Source organism: Ochlerotatus camptorhynchus, unplaced genomic scaffold (genome assembly GCF_037179485.1).
Source record: "Ochlerotatus camptorhynchus isolate MF236.1 unplaced genomic scaffold, CSIRO-AGI_Acam_v1.1 ptg000107l, whole genome shotgun sequence".
Taxonomy (NCBI): Eukaryota; Metazoa; Arthropoda; class Insecta; order Diptera; family Culicidae; genus Ochlerotatus; species Ochlerotatus camptorhynchus.
Window position 1 is genome coordinate 1,511,937 of NW_027040597.1, and position 20,022 is coordinate 1,531,958.

Consider the following 20,022-nt stretch of genomic DNA (forward strand, 5'->3'; position numbering starts at 1 on the left):
CGAACCGGAACCGTCCGGCTCAAATTACCTATCGCAAGATAACCCTTTCCGTTTCTTGCATATCAATCGACAGCCGCCAGCCAATAAAGTACGTGTTGCGGGGCGGACGGCTGCCGTGCTGTTATCATTTTGCGATTGCGACAAAAACAAGTGTCAACTATTTAGCAGCAATCTAGATCAAGAGTACAAACCACTCCGGGTCTGACTCAGAAGTGCGATCCCAGTCAAATTGCCTGTTGTTTGTCTAGGTGATTGTGATTGTGATATTCTTATCTGCTTCTTCTGTGTATGTTTTCTTAAAATGTGAGATTCGAAAAAAGAAATCATGCGAAAAAACGTGTGAAATGCGAAAGCAAAGTCGGATTGATGAAGCAGATCAGGAGAAAACAAAAATGTTGCGCGATGTGAAGTTGAATGTTATAAGCAAAGATTTAAGGAACAATTACTGCTTCAACTGTTTCGTGTCTCTCAAGTGAAGTACCAATTGTTGCGATTTGAAAATTTAGATTTTTTTTTTCATCCAACAGCCTACGAGTCCTAAATTTCGAACTAAGCTCTAGCTTTCTCTACCTCTAATGCCTAGTTTTACTTGATCGAAAAAAAAAACCAATCTTAATTTTGTTTTGTACATTTTTTTTCTATGAAACAGTAAATGTGAGAGATGTGTGAGCTGAAGGAAAATAATCGATGTGAGAAAGTAATCGCTTCAAGACGTAGTAGAGTTTCTTTCGGAATTTCTTTGCATCGTGGGGTTTGTGGATTTTTTGTTGGTGAACTTTGTACGGTACTTACCGGCAAATCGTGCGAATGAGGTAAAAGATCTTTTCTCTGAAAAAAAATAAAGAACGAAAGAAAATTATAAGATATGGGGGAGTATCGAAAGCTCGCCTTCTTCATCGCGCGATGACAGCGATAAATAATGTGATTATAAACAATGACACCCTCGCCCCTGTCCAGACGCCAATTAACTTAGAAAGTCCCATCAATTTCGGTACGTTATTGGCTGCCCCATTTGCGCCGCTTTGTTGTATTTTGCCGTCGTCCCAAGGAAAAGGATGCTTCTGCCTCCGATAAGGAAGCGGTCCAAATTTAGTCGAACCAAATAAGCTTTCCTTTGCAAAGTATTTCGACCCTTATTTATTATCCAAGTTTCAACATCATTATATGTTTTATGAATCGGATGGAGTTTGGGAAACTCTCCAGGCGATGTTTGAGCTTGAACAAAAATATTGTCGTTACAGTTGAAAACTGGAAAAACCGACAAGCTAACTAGCCTGCAACTAAAATCTCCCAATAGAATAAAATAAACAAGCGCAATCGATTTTACTCTCGTTTTATAGGTTAAGCATAGTGTTGAAAGTAGTGCGCTGTAATCGTACAATGATGCGTTATGATGCGCAATATTTTGAACACTATGTATAACATTTCCCAAGAATCCAAGAATCTCTTCCCATGCCTTATCTTGAGGTGTTTTGTGAAGTTTTAATACGCCAAAAACTAAGCGATCAATTCAACCTCTGGAGAACCTCAAAAAGAGTGTTGTGAGCAGAATTTTTTGCCGTGAGACACTTTTCATAAAGGGCACCCGCACCAATGCGTTGCTAAAGCTATTTTAGCAACCTCCACCGTAACGCAGCAACCACACCGGGGTTTGCTATTCACGTGCGGGAAATAACAATCTGGCTCTCAATAAACAGCGGATTGTCAAATATAGCAGTGCGATAGCAACCAACTCCAGCGTTCCTATCTGTGAAATGTCAGTTTTTTTTTTATCATTTTCGTGATTGTTGAAAATGATTTATGGATGAATTTCGATCTGGGACAAAAATGTGGACAGCAAAGCGGTCTTCTGGAAGATCCGGAACATCCGTAAATGTGGGAAATTAGCAGACAAGAATCTAGATTTGATTAATCAACTTGTTCTGATGCTGCATGAATGAATTTGGATTTGAAACCAGTATGTACACTCTGGTGGCCACGGAAGGGTCCTCAAAAAGATCCGGAACATCCGTAAAGCTGGTCAATAATTAGAACTGCCCGAAAGATATCTGAGCTACCCTTAAGTTCTGTAGAATTTATTTAAGTTTCTACGTATCTGCATTTAATTGAATCACTTTGAAGTTCTTTGTTTTCCTTGAGGTTCCCACAATGCCTGAAGTTTTGAAAACTTCATTGAAGCTCACGGCACTTCATCAAAAATTTCTCATCCTACCTGAACTTCATTGGACTTCCCTGAGGTTTTGAATCTTTCCTGATTTTCAATATTTTTTTCTATTTTTCCGGAAATTTTAAAAGTGTTCATAAAATTTCCTAAAGACCCCGCATTATTTCTGAAGTATCACAAATATTATTGAAATATCGCATAATTCCTTTGAACTACTTGAAAGATCCTGCAATTTTCTAAGAAGAAGAAGAAGAAGAAGAAGAATTTTTTTCTTTACATAAGTTAATGAAACCGATATGAAGATCTTTGATCGTCTGTGAAGGTCCGAGAACTTCCTAAAATATAATGAAACTACCAAAAAATCTATATAGGGTAGAGAACTACTTCGGCCTAATCGCCCATTTTGGGCCTATCGAGCAGAAAACTTCAAATAATTCCATGATTTCAGAGTTAACATGTCAATTATGCGTTTGGTACGATACTTTAGCTAATAAGCTACCAAACGAAGTCAATGAGAACGCGTAGTATGAAGGTTTGCACCCATTATTCCCGTTATAAGGAATTTAAGCGTTCCGATCGAATTAATTTTTATCTTCATCCGATAGGATGAAGTGAATTCATTGGCGTTTCAATGCGTTAGGTCGAGTTTAGAATTCGTCGGCCGAGTTTGGCGTCAAGTGGGGGAGAGGTAGCTCATCGATTCTTCCGGTTCGCCTCCTAGCATCGTGCTATAAGGTACCAGGCGATAACCAGGGTAGTTGATCGATAGCTCGATGACGTCATTTCGTTGGCCTCTGCAATGGGAAATTCTCATAGCAGGCGTTGACGATGGGACGTTGTCGAGTTGTTGAATAGCAACTATCGTGGTAACTCACCGATTACCTGTCGATCTGCCAAATTTGGAAAGACGTCTGCATTGAATTGTCTCATATAATAATATTCCGCCCACTATATCACAATAAATTGCGAGTAGCTGAGTGGAATGGAGATAAGTTAAGCATTGGGTACAGGACCAAGTCTCCCCTGGGTGGTGCCAAAAGATGAGCGCAATAGAATCATCAAGTTGCCATAAGGCACGGAATGAGACTATTGCATGACTGGGTAGTCAAAGTCTTCCATTCGTTAGTCATTTCAGGTGGATTAGAACACGTTTAGGTTTAGGGTGGGCGTTGGCCAGATTTGGATTTTTCAGATGTAATCCTGGATAGGACCCTGTCATTGAACGTCGCGTGAAAGCGGAACCTAATGAAGGCCTAAGTACTTTTTCGTAGTTTTTAGTTTTCGGATTTGAAAGATCGTCGGTTACAGTGGCCTGCTTACTGAGCAGAAAAACGTGGTCTCAGGTCCTTACATATCAAAGAGATTTATGGTAAAATCGCTTGTGTATCGTGTATTTTGCGAAACTCGTTGTTGTCGTTGGTTCCGGGTTTGAATGGATACACAAATTTGAGCAACGGTATTATGTGATATGAGGGGCTCGGTGGCCTTAGAGCAACCGTTTTTGCTTACTGAGCAGAACATCATGAGTCTAATCTCAGGCCCATCCACATTCAAGATTCGTCAATCGTTTTATTTGTTAATATGACTACATGGTAATAACAGCAACTCGGTGATTAAAAAGGTGCTCGTCTGCCTAGTAGCAAACGTTTTTGCTTACTGAGCAGAAGACCGTGGGTTTAGTCCCAAGCTCCTTCGCGTTATATGATCGTTAGGACATCAATTCAGCTTATCGTTTACCAAAACGAACCCTGCTGCAAACCCAACCCTCTTATCCAACATCCCAGTGATTCCTCGTGGAAGTGCAGAGGTGTTCTCGGCTTCCATCAAAGCGAGTGTCATGTCAACACAATCCTTCCCATTCCTTTCTTGACCTGTGTTCGGGCGCGGCCGGCGCTGGTATTGCCTAATTTAAGATCACCAGTTTTTACACATTGAGGATGATTGCTAGTCCCAAGCATCGTCTATTGGTTCTCTGTGCAATTACAGCTGATCTGGCAGTAACAGAGTAGCAACCGTGGGCGGTCAATCAAGCTCAAGCTCAAGCTCAAGCGTAGGCCGAGTTTGGCGTCAAGAAGCAGTGTTAGATTTTTGACAATATCTCAACGATTGGTTTCTCTTTATCAAATCTTACGGTACGTACGTAAAGGTAAATAAATTTGGAAGCCATCAGTAATAATAACATTCCGTTTGGTGCTAAACTGCGCTAGATTAAGAAAGACCAAGTGTGGGTTGTGCTTAATAGGCCGGAAATGGAGTAGTTAACCCTACTGAAGGTCTCTAGACGTCCTTGAAGATTTCTGCACATTTTAAAAGATCTTGAGATTTCCTTGAACATAATCTGATTGTCGCTGAATTTCCTGCAATTTTTTGCAGCTCTTTAAACTGAAATGAAAACCATGGATCTCCCTTTAAATAGTCTCACATTTTCCTGATGCTCATGTAACTTATCTTATGTTTCTGAAATTTAATTAAAGGCCTTGGTACTTTGATGAAGTTTTGGGCATTTTCTGAGTTTCTCGGAAGTTCTTAAACATTGTTTCAATTTCCTTGAAATTAGTTGAACTGCCCTTAGTTTCTCAGATCTGTCCTTCTGCTTTCGAAGCATTCCTGAAGTTCCCTCAAAAGAACTGTCCTAAAAACCTTTAAAGTTCATTCAGGTAGGGTAGGGAACTATTTCGGCCTAAGCGCCCATTTTGGGCTTATCAAGCAAAAAACATCAAATAAATCCATTATTTCGACTTTAACAGGTAAATTGTGCATTTAGAACGATACTTTAGTTCAAATGCTACCGAACGAAGTCAATAAGAACGCGTGATATGAATGTTTGCACCCAATATTCTCAAATACAAATGAAGCGCTTCGACCGAATCATGTTTTATCTTAATCCGATAGGCCGAAGTAAATTCATTGGCGTTTCAATGCGTTAGGCCGAGTTTAGAATTCGTAAGCCGAGTTTGGCGTCAAGAAACAGTGTCTGACTTTCAACAGACTTTACACAGTATCTCAACAATTTGTTTCTCTTTATCAAATCTTTGAAATCAAGGTAAATAAATTTGTAAGCCATCAGTAATAATAACATTTCGTTTGGTGCTAAAATACGCTAGATTAAGAAAGATAATGTACGGGTTGCGCTTAATATGCTGAAAATGGGGTAGTTAACCCAATATCTATATAGTCGAAAAAAAAAACAATCACGAAACTCTGAGATCAACTTCAGCTCGAAGTTCGACGAAAAGTTTAGCGGCTACCGGTGCGAAAGTCGAAAACATAAATTTACAATCGTGATAACCATGATCGGTGCGTAAGCTAGTTACTAACTAAAATAGCAACGGCTAAAGTGGTCAAACTAGCAACCCGAATAGCAACGCACCAGTGCGGGTGCTCTAATAAATTGCTTCATCGGAGATTCTCCAAAACTTGATCAATAATGGAACAATGAAAATGCTGAGATTTTGACAGAACTATGCTTTGGCTATCACAGTATTTTACATTTGACCGTCCATATACAGTAGCGCCAAAAGCATGCTGTGGTGGGTTTAAAACTTGACCATCTAAATTGATCAATAGAAAAATATAATTCAGTACCGTTTTTGCAAGGATCACCAGCAAGAGAGAAAAATGGAAAATTAGAATAGCCACCCGCACAGGTGCGTTGCTATCTAGGCTGCTCGTTTGAAAACTTTAGCCGTTGCTATGCCGTTGCTAACCAGATTTCACACCGGTAGCTGCTATTACGTTTGCTGATTTGTGTTGAACGTTACTAAACCTATCGTCGAATTTCGAGCTGAAACTGGTCGCAGAGCTTCGTGATTAGTTTTTTGACGTAGGACTACGTCTGTGATTTCTATATGGGGGTACACTTTGTGAAAACCGAAAATGGAACATGTAACACAGTTATGAAAGAATTTGAACGTTAATAACTCAGTTGCCCCTGGAACAATTTCAATAATTTTATGACCAATCGATCAGATATATTTCTACGCATCTGTTAAATTTAAGACTTTATAATTTTTCAAAATTTTACTATTGAAAATTGCACGAATGTGCAACTGTAGCTATAACAATTAAAATTATCACCGATTGCCTGTGAAGAGCAGCAGCAGCAGTGCTTTCGGCGCGTGGCGTTGAACATTGCTCTCCAGTACCCAACGAAAGGCTGCCTGCAAGCAGTGAGCTGCAGTCCACATGAGCATCAATAGAAGGAGGAAGAAGCTGCACCGCTATTGATTGGAATCAGTAGCTCTTCGTGAGTCGCTGTGGGCCATCTATGCCAAGCGCGTCACCCTCATTCCAAACAACATACAGCTCAGCAGCCTCATCTGTGTTTAACACCCTAATAGCTCAGCATTACTCAACCATCACGACAAAACGGTCCTTTTCAGGACCACCATAAATTTTTAAGTGAGTATTTTTTTTGACGTTTGTCAAGGTCATCAATCGGATGTCAGTTCCCAGACTTTATCATTTTTCCAAATTTCACTATGGAAAATTGAACGAATGTGCAACTGTTGCTATGATAATTAAAATTGTCACCGATTGCCTGCGAAAATCGATTTCCCTAACACAGATTTCAAAGTTGAATTCCAACCCGTCTCACCGAACGGTGTTTAGTCCATCACCGCGTAGGTGGTGGGGTTCTCCAGTACGCCTGCAAGCAGCGAGCTGCAGTCCACATGAGCATCCATAGAAGGAGGCAGAAAGCGCACCGCTATTGATCGGAATCAGTAGCTCTTCGTGAGTTGCTGTGGGTTATCTATGTCAATCTCGTCATACTAAAGAGTATAAATAGAGAAAACCCCGCTAAAATTCCTATTCCTACATAAAATACAAGCTCCTGCTGCACAATTAAGATATATTATATAAGACCATGTAGTTCTACGTCAACATTGCGTACAACCCCATACGGCTGTCACTTGTAGTTTTTTTTTCTCGATAATATCGATATTCCTAACCATGAAGATTGAAGGTTGAGATACACTCACATACCCAGTGGTTCAAGAAACGGTCATCCGGAAGATCGGATGTGTCTTAAAGGTTGTCAATTCGTAAAATAGCTAGTAATAGCTAGTAAACGATGCTACATTAATGAATTTGAATCTGAGACCAGCAATGCGCGGAACAGTCCTATGGAAGATCTGGGACATCTTTAAAAGTGGTCAATTTGTAGAAATTATTCTTGACCTCCGCGATTTTTTTAAAATCATTTGTTGAAAAGCTTTATGACTGAATTTGGATTTGAGACCAGCATGCGCACTCTGTTGGCCAAGGGACGGACCTCCGTAAAATTAAGAATATCCATAATCCATAAAAATGGCAATGCTCCGCGAATGCATACGTTAAATCCAATTGAATTTTCGGTAAATTCATTTTAAAATAGATATTGAAGTGCTATTAATCTTCCTATTAAAATTCAAATTTTACACACCGCGAAGTCACACTCTGAGATTTTACCAAGGGGTGGTCTACACACTCATTTTACGCCAACTTTTTTTTTTCTCAGTGTACCGCAGGTGTGCCGCAGGTGTGCCGGCAGTGCCGATAGTGCCCCTCATTTAACTGACATTGTTTACTTGTGAACAATGGCATGCTTGGCAACCCGGTATTTTGACAGTTTAAATGTTTTGTTTTGAAGAAAAAATAATCTGGTTTGCGAGAACAAAAGTAGTAGAATCCGAACCAGGACGGTGATCGAGAGGCATCTCTGTTGGAGAAGCTAATACAAGATAAACTTATTCGACCGGAAGATCCCCTCGTACTGGCGATAAAGTTTCACTGACTGCTACAGATACTCGGAAAAACAGCATTGAAACGCATCTGATGGAATTTGAATTTTACAGCCGCCGGGGAAACATACTGCTGATATTGGAACCATTGGAACGCATTCACGCTTTCGGTAACGGGAGAAGCTCGTCCGAGGATCGAAATTGGCTGCAAAGATCAACAATGGCGAACCGGGACAAGACAAATGCACTGTTCGAGGTGGTCAATTCAATGGGACGAAGCGGTAAAGTTGGCTAAGAAATGATCAGGCGGATAACAAAAGCTCGGTTACATGACGAACAGCTCGAAGCATCCTGATCTTGGTCCTGATAGCCAAAATATGTTGGGTTTATTATTACGGGAGTTAGTCCGTAGTCAGCTGTTCTTGATAATTTGAGCGATTGTCCTGGTTTTGGTATGCGCGGTGGTCCAAATGTGTGAACGTTGGCTGAATATTTTGTGGAAAGGCATTGCAATGTGTGCTGATCCATGGTGGACTTGGTGGAAATTCACAATCACGGTTTCAAAACAAAAATGACAGCAACAATGAGGCGAGATGTGCTGTCAAATCGGCCTACTGAAAATCCATCAATGAGATGTGAATGTCTAAGGCTCATTGAGTTTGTCATCTCTTTTGTTCTCGCTGTTCAAACGGTTGAAGGAGTGTGACGTCAAACTTCGTCATCCATTTTATCAGCCCGAGAACGAAAGAAACGACAAATTTACTGGGGCTCACCTGTTTACGCTCATTGATTTTCCCTATGTATGTTTGGTTCCAATCATAAACAAACCATCGTTGCTTATGGCTTTGTTGTCGTTTGGAACCAGTTATACGAGGTAGGCAACGATTGTTCGTATTTGAAAGTCACCTCCCCTCAGGCAGGCGCAGAGATAACACAGTGTTGCCAGTAACTTTAAAGGTCATGCATATTTCAAACCATGGATGCCAAACAGTGCCAATGAGCGTGCCCTGGTATGCCCAAGTAGTGTTTTGGCACACTGTGTGGAGTGACCTACGCCTTGGTTTTCACTGAAGTTGCACTTGAGAGCGCTCTCGAGTGCACCTTCAGTGAAAACGCAGAGTGTGGCTCTAGGGTGTGGACGTTTTGCATTTTGATAGGGAAATTACCCAACAGACAATTTGAGCTGATTTAAAGCTGAATAAGCAATTTTTTAGCTGAATGAGTAGAATTTTGCCTGAATAAGCTCTTACTCAGTATTCAATGTTTGTTGGGTAATATCATTAAACTATCCATGGGTTGACTGGATTTTACGTTAGCATTCTATAGTAAAAAGTAATGAAAAAGCCCCAAAGGAGCGATCCACCACTGCTTGTTGTTATGCTACAAGACTAAATTTGGATCGGAGACCAAAATGTGTGCAGTAGCGTCGAAGAGACGTTCTACGGAAGATACGGAACATCCGTAAAAGTGGCAATTTAATAAAAAAAAATCTAGATCTGTGCAGGCCTGTCATGGTGGATTCCTTAATCCGGGGGGAAACTGATGGTTACGTTTTTCATTGCCGCGTTAAAATTTTAGGTCATAGATATAAAGAAAACTATTGATAACATTTCACCATGAGACTGCAATGACTGCTTTGACGAGTTTCTCATAACACAAAAGTAGATTTTCTGCATAAATTTCAATGTTATGACGTTCAACAGCATTCAAACAAACGATCATAGCGGCGCCGGTGGTGTAGTGGTAAGCGTGATTACCTCTCACCCTAGCTGGCCTGGGTTCAATCCCAGTCGGCGCCGCCGGGATGTTCTGAGGCATAACATCTCTGATCACGCCTTCCTTCGGAAGGGAAGTAAAGCCGTTGGTTCCCGGTTCATGGGTCGATAGGTACGGTCCAGGTGTGGGAGCTGCCTTCCTGGCGTCGATAGCATTGGTGCTCAGCACGGAAAACAAAATCGACCGGAAACAAATCCAAGGAAAAAAAAAAAACGATCATCGGGTTGCAACGATTGTTATCATTAATTAAAAAGTGGTATTTTTCTTTAACCTTAGAATCTGAATAATGTAGGGGAAATTGATGTAATGTCGGCCTGAATGCCCCTAATTTGGGCCCATACATAAATTCAGCAATCGACTAAATTTTCAATAGTGACCTAAATTATCCAATAGTACCGTCCCAATGACGCGTTCATCTAGATAAAATTGATAAATAGCAGATTTTTAGCGATGGCGCCAATCTTTGATCCATAGTCCAACATTAGAGTCGAAAGATTATTCCCACACACCCAGAAGACTCATCAAACTTCATTCGAAAGTTTCTTCTGGCTTCCACTTCTAGGGTGTCCCCAATCTTCCCGGGATTTGTTTTTCCTATTTTCCTTCTGTATTGCCTGACAAAATCACTGTAAATTTGGCAGAAAACCATTGATTTGTTAATATTGAAAACATTTTACCATAAAGAAAATAACATATCACGCCGCCGCCGAAAATATTTTGATCGGCGCACAGGTCTAGTCGTATCACCATTTTATGAAGCGACCGATAAAGTATTTTCCCATCATTCGCTGCCAGACTGTTGAGCAGTTCAGTCGATTTGAATTCTCTCTAGTTTCGTTCGTTCGTTCGCAAGTCGAATTAGCTCCGCGTTGTGTAGTGACGCTCTCGCTGACCCAGCCATGGGTAAGAAATCGCGCGGTAACGCGAGTGCCGGTTTACCGGGAAAACAGACTCTCCCAGGAGACGGCGCGACCACCGAGCCAGCCCAGAAGAAGCAGAAGAAAACCCCATTGCCCATCCCGACAGGCGTTGCGGACCCGCAGCCGGGGCCTCCCGGAACTAAACGACCCAGACCTGAAGACAGCAGCGCCACCGTATCAGCAGCAAAAAAGCTGCTGAGCAACAATCCGTTCTCCGCCCTGCAGAACGGAGCCCAGCCGCAGTCGGACCCTGAGACGGTGCCGAAAAAAGTTAAGTTGCCACCCTTCTATGTGAAGGGCTTCCCTCCCGGGCTATGGGAGCAGCTGGATTTCTACATTAAGCAGGGCCTTCGCTGCACCATTCAACGGTGCACGGAAGGCTACAAACTGATGGTCCCGGCCGAAAAACACTTCAACGCAGTTCAGGCCCTCTTGGACAGAATGAAGCTGGAGTACTTCTCCCACGACATCGAGGCCACCAAGCCGCTGAAAGTGGTGCTGCGCGGGCTCCACGACATGGACACCACCACCTTAATGGACGAGATTAAGGCGAACGGCCTCAAGCCGGTCGAAGTCCACAAGATGACCCGCAGCAAGGCCATCAAGTATCGTGACCAGCTCTACCTGGTCCATCTGGAGAAGAACTCCACAACCGTGAAGGATCTCCAGACGACACGCACACTGTTCCACATCGTAGTGAAGTGGGAGCGGTATAAACCCACCCACCGTGGCGTCACTCAGTGCTCGAACTGCCTATTGTTCGGGCACGGCACCAGGAATTGCCGCATGGCCAGCCGCTGCATCAAATGCGGCAAAAACCACAAGATCGACAACTGCGACAGCATCGAGGAAGCCACTCCCACATGCGCCAACTGCGGTGCCGCCCACAAGGCCACGAGTAAGGCCTGTCCGAAGCGGGCCGAATACGCCGAGATCCGGAAGAAGGCCTCGTCCAACAGCCAGCCCGGTCGCAAGAAGGTTCCAGAAAACAACGCGCAGAACTTTCCTCCGTTATCACCGGTCCAATCACGGTCAATTCCAGTGTTGCCGCCGCTCCCGCTCAACCAACAGTTGGCTGCCGCTGCAGTACCCGGTCAAGCCTCCGGGCCATCGACGGATCCCCCTGCTCCGGGATTGGCCGGTACAACCGGTGAAGCTACAGACGATTCTCCGCTGTCAACGGATGAGATCGTCACACTGTTGGCCCAGGCCATCATCATCAAGCGCACCTGCGCAACAAGAACACAACAGCTCCAAGCTATCATCTCCTTCGTCGCTAATTATGGACCGTGAACCCATAAAGATCGCCAACTGGAACGCTCACTCCGTAGGGGCGAAAAACATTGAGCTTGCAGACTTCCTCCGCAAGCACGACATCGACGTGGGCCTTCTCACCGAGACCCACCTCAAGACCGGTGACAGCTTCTGGCTGCCCGACCACAGCATTGTCCGGCTTGATCGCACCAGCTCCAGGGGGGGCGGTGTCGCGGTCATCATCAAGAAAGGCATCAAGTACTGCACCCTACCCCACTACCGCACTTCCATCATCGAGGCCGTCGGCGTTGAGGTGGAAACATCGACCGGAAACGTCCGGTTCATCGCCGCCTACTGCCCCCGGCAATGTACCGTTAGCAATGGTACAGCACAGCAGTTCAAGAACGACCTTGCCATCATAACCCACACCAATGCCCGCTTTGTAATCGGAGGGGACCTGAACGCCCGGCACGAGGCCTGGCGGAACTACCAGCAGAACCAGAACGGCCGCCTGCTATTCGACCATTCCCAGCATGGTCTCTATTCCGTCTGGTTTCCGGACGAACCAACCTTCACATCACCGACGGGCAACCCATCGACGCTGGACCTGTTCTTGGCAAACACCAGATTAGCCAAGCCGGTTGCCGTCAACGACCTGAGTTCGGACCACCAACCGGTGCTGACCGAGCTGGGCTACAACGTGGCCCCTGCACCGTGCCAGCGGAAGGACTACCATCGAGTCAACTGGGTCCAGTTTCGACGCGTGGTCGACCGCCACATCGACGACAACCCACCGCTCGACACAGTGGAGGACATCGACCGGGCCCTGGAGGGTCTCCATCAAGCCATATCCGTGGCTGACGAAGAGTGCGTTCGACGAGTTCCTGTGAGGGGTAAGTTTCAAGCAATTGATTCCCACACCAAACTCTTGATTCGGCTCAGAAATGTTCGTAGACGCCAGTTTCAGCGGACTGGGGATCTGCAGCGTAAATACGAAATGGTCGATCTGAATCGGCAGATCGCTTCCAGAATGGTCTCAATCCGGAACGAGAGTTTCGGGCGGCTCGTTCAGAACCTGGACGACCGTTCCAGACCATTCTGGAAGGTTGCCAAGGTGCTGAAGTCTCACCCCAAGCCCATTCCACCACTTAGAGTCAATGACGAACGGCTTATCACCAACGAAGAGAAGGCCAATGCAATTGGGGAGCACATTGCCCAGTCGCATTTGCTTGGCTCTACAATCCCAAGTCCACTCGAGAACCAGGTTGTGCAGTGCGTCCAGACGTTAGATGCCTCCCCTTGTGCCGTCCCTCCAGAAGAACGGATTACAGAGGAACAAATTTGCTCAGCGCTGAAACACAGTACGAACATGAAGGCTCCCGGGTTTGACGGAATATTCAACCTAGAGTTGAAAAATCTCAGCGCGAGGGTGCACTCGCTGCTGGCTGTCATCCTCAACAGATGCATGGAGCTACACTACTTTCCAAGCATCTGGATGGTGGCAAAAATCATCCCGATCCGCAAACCTGGGAAAGACCCTTCACTACCGTCAAGCTACAGACCGATTAGCCTGCTCTCAGCGCTGAGCAAGCTGTTCGAAAAATTGATCCTCAGCCGACTAAACAAGTTTGTGGAGGAACATGACATTCTTCTTCCGGAACAGTTCGGGTTCCGTAAGGGGCATTCCACCAATCATCAGCTAGTGCGGGTGATGAATAACATCCGGAGTAACAAAGCTGTATCCAAGTCCACAGCCATGGCCTTGTTAGACGTCGAAAAGGCGTTTGACAATGTCTGGCACGACGGACTTATATACAAGCTTTGTAACTCCAACTTTCCACCATACCTTGTGAAAATCACCCGTAACTATCTCCAGCAAAGGTCGTTCAGGGTGTCGTTGAATAGTTCCCTTTCGGGACAATTTCCGATCCCAGCAGGTGTTCCGCAAGGGAGTCTGCTGGGACCACTGCTTTACAGCATCTACACGTCGGACATCCCTCCTCTAGGAGACGGTTGCGTGTTCTTTCTGTTTGCAGATGACACCGCGATAGCCGTCAAGGGTAGGATGCCTCGTGAAATTACGAACAAGCTCCAACGATGCCTTGACACCTTTACTGATTATGCCACCACGTGGAAAATCAAAATCAACGCCTCGAAAACCCAAGCGATCATGTTCCTTCACAGACAATCACCAAAACTTAAACCGTCTCCCTCCTGTACCGTAATAATGGATGGTACAAGGGTCGAGTGGTCCACTGATGTTACTTATCTCGGGATGTTGTTCGATGAGAAGCTCCTGTTCCGCTCGCACATAGAGAAAACCCTAGTTAAGTGCTCCGCCTTGGTTAGGTGTTTGTATCCGCTCATTTGCCGCAGATCCCGCCTCTCAAGGCAAAACAAACTGGCTGTTTACAAACAGATCATAGCCCCCGCGATCTTCTATGCCGCCCCGGTGTGGGAATCGTGCGCTCAGACCCACAGGAACAAAATCCAGGTTGCACAGAATAGAGTGTTGAGGATGATCCTAGATCGTCCATTCGACACAAGAATAGCAGACCTCCATCAAGAGGCAGAAATTCCCAAAGTAGATTCCAAAATTGATGATATGACAACTAAATTTATTCAAAAATGCAATCTTTCTGAACATGCTTTAATAAGCAATTTGTACATAGTAGGTTAAGTGTATATAGTAGAGTAGGTTAGTTTTAAGCTGTCAATAGTAGTATTAAGTAGTTTCTCTTCAAATTCTAAAAACAAAACAAACCAATCCCACCAAGGTGGTCGACCGTGTACTAAGTCTAGGACTAATTCTGTAAAACAAATTTTGAATTTTGCCCATACCTAAAGATGAAGAAAGCAATTAAATCACTTAGTAAAAAAAAAATTTATATGGTAATCGTCCAAGTTAAACTAAAATAAAGATCATTTAAAATAAACTAAAACTAAGTATTTTCCCAGTCAGGTATTACCTTTCGAATGAATCGCACTACTTGGCTGGGAACTGAATTCCAAATATCAAAGGGTTCTGTCAGCCCCTTATCCAGAAAAATACGCCTCTTATTGAAGATTGCTGTACAAGAGCATAGCAGGTGTTCAGAGTCTTCATTTTCTATGTCACATAATCGTAACATGTCCTCTTGAAGTTTTCCTATTAGCTTCAAGTGATATTTACATGGAATGCGTCCTGTTATTAAACGAGTGTACATACCTAGATCTTTCTTTGATAGTTCTAAAATTTTGTTAGTCATTGAAATGATCGGATTAATAAACCGTTTCGACTGCCTAGCAATGTGAGTGTTTTTCCAATTGGTCTCCACTTTCATTCACCGGATTTGAATCCAATGGACTATTTGGTATGGTTTATCTTGAAGTCAGCAGAGCCTGCAGATCCCCGCATAACTCACTGGAACATTTGAAAGCATCTCTTCTGAAGGTTTGGGAAGAAATATCTGAAAAAGAACTTGCGGCCATCGTGGATAACTTTCGGAAACGTTTGAAGGCGTGCATGGGTTGGCCATTTTGAAATGAACAAATGAGACAATTTTCTTCGATAAATATTACTACCATTACTACAGTTCAACACCATTTTGTTGTACGGATTATATTCGGACACCCTGTAGATTTTAAATTCGTCAATAAATGACTAAGCTATGGTTTTTCAAATATTGCAAACTTGACGTTAAGTATTTTACCGGAGGCATCGTGTTCGGAGTGTTAAGGCATCTATTGCATCTGGTATTAATTACCCTAATAAACAAATATCATAAACGAACTGTATCCCGGATGGGTACACTATCCCACAAATGGTTTGGATGATACCCCGAACACCTCGTTAAGCTCTCTTTTATGGTTATTTTATTAGCGTAGTTGATTCAACAACTGTAGCATTAATAGCATGATGTGGTTTTCAAAATTGATGTTAATTTTTTGATGAAGCAGTGGCGTCAGAAGTCCATTCATCAGCGACAAACAGATATTTTTTTTATCTAAATGCACAATACAAGTTTAGAAGAAGTAGTCATAGAAAAAGGCGCAGGTCCACCAAACCAATATTTTGGTCTAAGTTTACTTAAACATTCGTAATCCACTGGATACATAGAATAACAACGTCCCAACCACAACTTCTCTAACAAGCTTTGAATAAAGTAAAAAGTGAAACTCTTTCTTGCGTGACTAATGTCACTCAAAACACTTTTTCTCCACGGTTCGGGTTTTTTCGATCAACTTTGAAAAAGTTCAAAACGAGTGCGCTAGACACCGAGAATTCCACGTAAGCAAAGAAGCTCAAAAGAATGCGCTCGTGTTTATCGAAGTTGTCGGGCGTGTCTTTCCTTTGAGCAGTTCCAGGCCAAATAGCAATAAAAAATGTTTTGACTCAAGCGACCTTCTTCGATGTGCATGAAGCTTTGCGTAATTGATTTTTAATGGGCAATCATTCTCGTTTTTGTTCAAATTCGGCCATTTTGGATCTTTTTCTTTTTCAAAATATCGTCTTAGACATTGTTGCGGCTCACCATTTTTGAAGTGTTTTAGTTTACGCCTTTTGTCAAATAGCCGAGTGTCAAATGAAGGGCAAATCTTCTACACGCTATTTTGAGGCTACTCATTTTTGAGTCAAAAACGCCTCAGTCCAGCCAAAAAGGAAGTTACTCAAATTTGAGTAAACGTTCCTATGGAGAAAACTGGGTAACGGCTACTCAGATGATGACATTTATCAACTGAGGAAACCTTACCCATTTCGATATATAAATTATTTCGTCCAGGAAGAATATTTAAAAAAACAAAAAAACTTTGAAATGATAATTAAGTATTTGTTGATACCAGCACCAACTAGCTGGTTATAGCTTTCGCCATCCAAGCTATTACCAACCGGTGGAAACTAACGATTTTAAATTGGCTCACATTGGACTAGCCTATCGGTCCCAAGTACATCCATTAACGTACCAGAGCTGAGCCAAAAAGTTGAGCACGTTTCTTCGGAACCTTCTGGTCTTAGAGTTACCTTTATGCTATTACGAAGCTGCTTCATTTTCAGTGATTCACTTCAAAAAACTAATTTTAGACTCACTGCGCAAAAATCGCCTGTTCACAACTTCAAAGCGCACTATTTTGAATTTAGAAAAAAATGATATCAGAACCATTTACCCAGAATCTAAGTAGATTCCATTCATCGAAGCACAACCAGTTTACTCATTTTTGACAACTCCATACAGCAGGCAAATATGAGTGCGATCTACCCAGTCACTGAGTAGCCTCAAAATAGCGTGTACAGCAAAACAATACCCACATTGAAATCAATGAGTGATATATTTCTGTACCTTCGTACACGGAGAAGAAATTCTCATTACATTTAAATTCAAATAATTAATTGTACGAATATGATATAAAAAGCCAAAGTTTCCAAAAAATAAAGCACAGTATACCATTTAGACTCCGCAGAGGCACGCTGACTCTCGGAGACCATCAAATTGTGAGTTTCATTTTCACTTTGGATTTGCCTCAGCATTTCAACGGTTCCTAAATATCAATTTTGGTTTTATTAGGGTTCTGTAGACAATCATGTAGACTTATAGAATGCTATAAAACCTCTATAAAGCTTGCAATGTTACTTGGGTTGGAAAACTCTTCTGCGATGGACCACGGAACGAATTCACAACGTAGGCCCTGGTCAACACTGGACGAAACCGAGGGGGGCGACGCATCTAAATCTCAAGTTTAGATGCTCAACAAATCTCACAATAGCGAATCAATCTTCGAAAAATCTTCTTTCATTTGTCGCATCTACTTGCATCGCTCATCATCTTTTTGCAGGAAATCTTCAGAATCGTCATCAATCTTCTTTCTATCTACTCAGCATGCGCGCAGCTAGCCACAACAAAACACAATCTTTTTTGCATCGTAGATAGAGTCGTCCCCCTCGGACGAAACAGACATTTTTCAATAAATTGTAGCCCTACAACGTCACTTCTGATTGAAATGATGTCTGAGACAAAATTCTGGGAAAAATAAGGGAAATGACGGCTTCGGCATGACTATTTTCGGCAATCCAAATTGAAACGCTGATTTCACTGAATTTTCTTATGAAAAAACATTTCGTTGAATGCATTCAAACGATTCTTTAGGCTTTCAGCTTCAATTTGATTATATTTTTTACCACTGAGAAAAATTAATCTGGCAGGGTTTTCTTGAAATGAAACACACGCACTACAAAATGCTGCTGATTTCTAGTTGCCGATGAAAGCACAGCTGTTTAACACGCAGCTGGCAGCAAAAGATTGTAAATAAACCAATAGTGCATATGTGTGCGTTCCATAGAGAAAAAAGCTATAGAAAGCTGGTCACTGCTTAGGTTGCCGAGAATACGTAAATTCCCCTATGTACGGTATTTTTTTAATAATTTCAAGATACAAAAATATCGAAGCCCACAACACACAATTTTGCTAAGTTTCATGTAAATCGGAGAAGGTCGAGTTATATCGATTCGTCATTTAGCGTGGAACTGCTCCTTTAAAGTTTTCTTCTCCTTTTTTATTTTGTAAGACGTGAGAAACCGAGAAGTCAAACATTCTGCTGAGCAGACAAGTCAATAAAAAAAAAAAACAAGCAGTATCGAAATTATGGAGACGCCAGTCTGTCTGGATGAGCGGCACTCTCCCCTCTATGTTCCCCCCCACGAGTATAATAACGTCTCATTAATTTTGATATATTTATGTTCGACTTGATGCGAACGATACGGGCTCGCTCGATGATTGTTTCTGTTGACTTGGGCGGATGTGTCAATTTGGGATTGATTTATTAAAGTTTAAAAAATTATCAGCGGACTTACCCTATGCCTATCTAGTGGATCACCGTAAACGTCTCTCCCTCTCCTATATACAAGTTCGTCATATCTCGTCCTGTCTTCAGGAAAAATTAACTCTCTTATTTCTGTTACTAAAGTATGCTGCAAAAACAAATATAAAAAAAGGTAAGGAAATTAAGGAAGAATTCGTTTGAAGTCATGCCTTACCTTCTCGGGTGTATCTAACATTTCTAATAAAACAGATACAAAGGCCTCTATGGTCATTCCTCTAGCACCATATTCCGCTATATAATATGATAAGTTAGCAAAATGATGACGAGGTAATAAGGATCTGGCTTTTTCTTCTACCATCGCTGACACCGGACATTTTCGGCGGGTCCTGGAAAAAAGGTCGAAAAAGAAGGAAGAAAGAAAGAAAGAAGAAAGTCGAATGAGCAGATGTGACAATTGCTGGCGATGGCGGCGTGACCCGTACCTCACTCCAGTTGGACTGTAGGCATCCCACGGTTCTGGCTCAACGGTGGTACACGAGTGTGGCACTTTCCCGACGTCCCGCACCAGCAGCGACATCCGCTTGTGGAACTTGAATTGACTAACAGCCTCGTCATGGGTAACGTCCATGAATGATTGATTATTCACCTCTAGGATTTGGTCGCCGACCTGCAAAAAAAAAAAAATCACATTGTGGAATGGGACAGATGAGCGATTTCGGGGAATCGAGATTCCTCACCATCAGTCCAGCCCGATCCGCTACGCTGTCCTTGTCGACGCCGGTAATAAAAATTCCTAATCCGTACTCTACGCCACCCCTTATCATCAGTCCCAGGGATTGGCCGGGTTCTATCACTAGTTCAACTCTTCGAACACTGGGGGAAAAGAAACGAAATGTTATTCAAGTGCGGTAGATGCAAGGGCAACGATACTAGCAGTCGTAAATTTGTGCTTCACTGCAGTTGCAACTCCGAGATAAATGGGTTTCCGGTTTCCCATAAAGGTACCAGTACATACATGTTTACGCCATTGTGGTTCCATCGGTGGGGTGGGGTCATGTGTGGTTTATCTTTATTACTGCAAACCGGACCGGGCGATCTGAATGAGTGCACTACACGTTTGGTTAGGAATAAAAAATTCACGTGCTTCCGATCGGCAGGTGAATTTTAAGTACGGATAAGGAACAAACTGGCAATGATGACTGTGTTAATTGAATGCTGCAGAATTTGGACACAGTGCACAGCATTACCCAAATGTATTTTAGCAGATATGATGATGATGGTCCCACCTCTTACCCCTACAAAGGTTTGAGCTGGACGATTTATCTTTAAGATAATTATATATGACATTTTTACTAGGTTGGCAAACAAAATCGAACTGGTTGCAGTTACA

General features: G+C 42.8%; 1 protein-coding gene across 1 annotated transcript in view; it reads right to left on the bottom strand.

Annotated features, from left to right (window-relative positions):
- The window catches only part of dysc (dyschronic), a 550,335-nt gene that overhangs the window by 247,852 nt on the left and 282,461 nt on the right, over positions 1 to 20,022 (bottom strand). The window contains exons 9-13 of the mRNA XM_065219616.1: positions 19,370 to 19,505; positions 19,115 to 19,299; positions 18,847 to 19,018; positions 18,664 to 18,780; positions 793 to 828 (exon numbers count right to left, since the gene is read on the bottom strand). Of these exons, the coding sequence (XP_065075688.1) occupies positions 793 to 828; positions 18,664 to 18,780; positions 18,847 to 19,018; positions 19,115 to 19,299; positions 19,370 to 19,505 (646 nt within the window). The remainder of the gene's footprint in view (positions 1 to 792; positions 829 to 18,663; positions 18,781 to 18,846; positions 19,019 to 19,114; positions 19,300 to 19,369; positions 19,506 to 20,022) is intronic.